Below are 2,796 nucleotides of genomic sequence, written 5' to 3'. Positions count from 1 at the left end.
CTTCCTGGGAATGCGCCGTCAGATGCGCAGAGCCATGCCCGGGTTGCCCGGTAACGTCGGAAATTCCAATCTCCAAACGGGGGAGGGAAAACAAATTCGACGAATATCCCAGATCCCAATTCCACGGCCATTGGTCGAGGTCCCTCCAGAGAAATCGGCACGGATCATCGGCCAGGCTTGGCTGGTGATTGTGGTTCGCCGAAAACCGGAGAACACCTCGCCCGAGGGGCCGGAGAAGAGATGGTGTCGAAGTTATTAGAATTGCTCGATAGCGGCACCCGATTATGCTACACCTATTCCAGTAATGGCCCCATCGGAAACGCTGGCGATAAACATTCGCTCGGGAAACGTCTCCCATTACTTGATAGGAATCGTTCGAAACTTTGTATGTTTACATTTTCGACGATGCTCCACTAGCGCAACGGCTCCAAAGTTTCGCAGAGTTCTTAGCGATCTCCAGCGGATAACAAAGGCCACAGTGGCGGAACTTGAGAAAAATATTGATGTATTTCGTTTAACTTTCAGTCTAACAAACATCATTACGGAGATTAAACCGGAGCAGACCTGGCAGGACTTTCAGTACAGTCCGGATCCGGATGGCAGTGGGATTATTGTGGGTTGTCTATAGTAGATACGGATAGGTGGCAGCACCATAAGCGGCAGTGTAAGCCGCTGGCAGTACGGCGGCTCCACCGTAGGTGTAGGCCGCTGGCAGCACTGGCGCTGCACTGTAGGCTGCCGGAGCAGCGACGTACTTGGCGACGGCTACCGGAGCAGCAGCGGCCGCAACGTACGGAGCAGCAATGTTGTGGTTCACCGTGTGCGCATTGTAGGACGTGGCGTATGGAGCGATGACTCCAGCCGCGGCTAGCGGGGCCGCCACTGGCACAACACCCGCGGAAACGGTGCCCAGGACACACAGGGCCACGGCAATCTGCTGGACGATGGAACTCGTTAGCTGGTTAGGCCAAACAGGAGACCGAGTGGCATGGACTTACCACAACTTTGGAGTACATTTTGGAGATGTTTGAAGGGTCGGACCAGACGGACACTGTACTAGCTGATGTGAAGAGGCAACACTGACTGATACCTTCCCTTGGTTTGACCACGCTTTTTTATAATCCCACAAATTTATCCGATCCCACCACTCAGCATCGGAACAGCTTGTTGCAAACGATCGATTAACGAAAACAGTCTCAGGACTTTGAGCAGACTTGTCGCCTGCCGGGGGGTTTAATTTGCTCCCGCATGTCAGACGAATGTTAAATTTTGCGCACTCACTCATCAAGGGCGGCAATAAAATTGTCTAATCATTGGACCGGCAGCTGACCGGCCTTACCACGCGGTACGTTAGCCGCGGCTTGGCACCCGCGCAAATATGCAAATTTTGATCCCAATTGGGTTTGGTTCGGACGTGCCGAGAATGCGATCGCCCAATTGACCACAATTCAATCATCCCAACCCTCGAAGCACACACCCGCCAGATAGCCGCCACACGTCGGCCACGTCGGATTGGGTAAGCGAGATGTGAGTCGCGCGTGCCTCACATCGGCTATCCAGTGACACTTTCGACACACGCGGTACGCCGTCTGTCAAGTAGGCAAGGTCAAGGAGATTCCACCGCCTTGGCGTGCCCCCGGTGGGGGACTTCGACACCGAAGTCCGATGGGATTTGTGGTGATGACACTGCGATGACCACCAGCCGAAGTGCGATATAAAAACCTGTGGACACCTGCCAGACCAGGTACAGTCAGTTGTTGTCCGAAGTACGCCCGAAAGCTAACGCCCAACAAAAACGTCCAAAATGTTCACCAAAGTGGTAAGTGGTCAGGACAGGCTCTAGAGCCTTCCGCTAGCTTCTTGCAAAGTTTCAGTCCATTCATTCCTTGTGCTTCGTCCGTCCGTCCAGATCTTCATCGGACTGCTAGCCATTGCTGCTACATCCGCCAAGCCGTTGGTTCCTCTAGGTTATAGTACCTTAGCGTCGCCCTATGTGGCCGCCGCACCGGCCCTATCGCTGGCCTCGCCGTACGTCGCATCCTACTCGGCACCCGTCTACACAGCAGGGCCAGTCAGTGCTGCCTACACCGCCGGCCTCCCTTACGTAGCTGGATATCCCTGGTCCACTTCGATAGTGCTCTAGACGTCCCAAACAGACATCGGCCGCCGGAGGCCAAATCCCGAAAAAGGTACAACAAACTGGACTACAAATAAAAGGTTCTATTGAAAAATTATGCCAAACGCCCGAGTTATGATGGTCCGTAAAACCTTAACCGAGGAGCGAAACAAGCGCAGAGTCACTTCTGCTGGACCGCGCAACTTCCGTCCCCTCACAGGCGATTCCACAAATCTCGTACCAAGTTCACTACGGTACCTGGGTCCTGGGGAACGAAAATTAATAGGTCAAGATTTGACTACACATCTCCGGCATAAGTATCCACCTCCAGCGGCACCGCGTGGAAAAACGCCCGGCGGCCCTAACTTTGTCGTCCGTCCAATGCCCCGCTCTTTCGAGGGCAACGATCATAAAAAAGTTACCACAAGCGCTGTGCGACGGGTCCTACGGTCGACGGAAGGACGCTCCAGCGTGCGAGCTTGCGGGAATTAATTGTGTCCCTCTCTTTCTTCGCCTCTATCCTCGCGATAAGCCACCGCCTTGGGCATCGGGACCGTATAACAAATCCCAGCTCCAACCTGCTGGGATGCCATCAAGTTGCTCCCGGCGAGAAGCCGTGATGGCAGCCTAGGCAAGGTGAGCGCTTACGACATATCGTAACCTGTAACCTAGCAGCCAGA

The 2,796-nt window shown here is 54.2% G+C and overlaps 1 protein-coding gene across 1 annotated transcript; it reads right to left on the bottom strand.

Moving 5' to 3' along the window:
- Positions 1–622: 622 nt before the first annotated feature.
- LOC131207350 (cuticle protein 76-like) lies at positions 623–1,016 on the bottom strand. Its single transcript, XM_058199960.1, has 2 exons — positions 999–1,016; positions 623–934 (listed from the first exon to the last, which is right to left on the bottom strand). Exons 1-2 carry the CDS (start codon positions 1,014–1,016, stop codon positions 623–625), a joined length of 330 nt encoding a protein of 109 aa, XP_058055943.1.
- Positions 1,017–2,796: the final 1,780 nt, after the last annotated feature.

This window comes from Anopheles bellator, chromosome 2 (genome assembly GCF_943735745.2).
Source record: "Anopheles bellator chromosome 2, idAnoBellAS_SP24_06.2, whole genome shotgun sequence".
Lineage (NCBI taxonomy): Eukaryota > Metazoa > Arthropoda > Insecta > Diptera > Culicidae > Anopheles > Anopheles bellator.
This window is presented reverse-complemented; position numbering and strand designations above follow the sequence as displayed.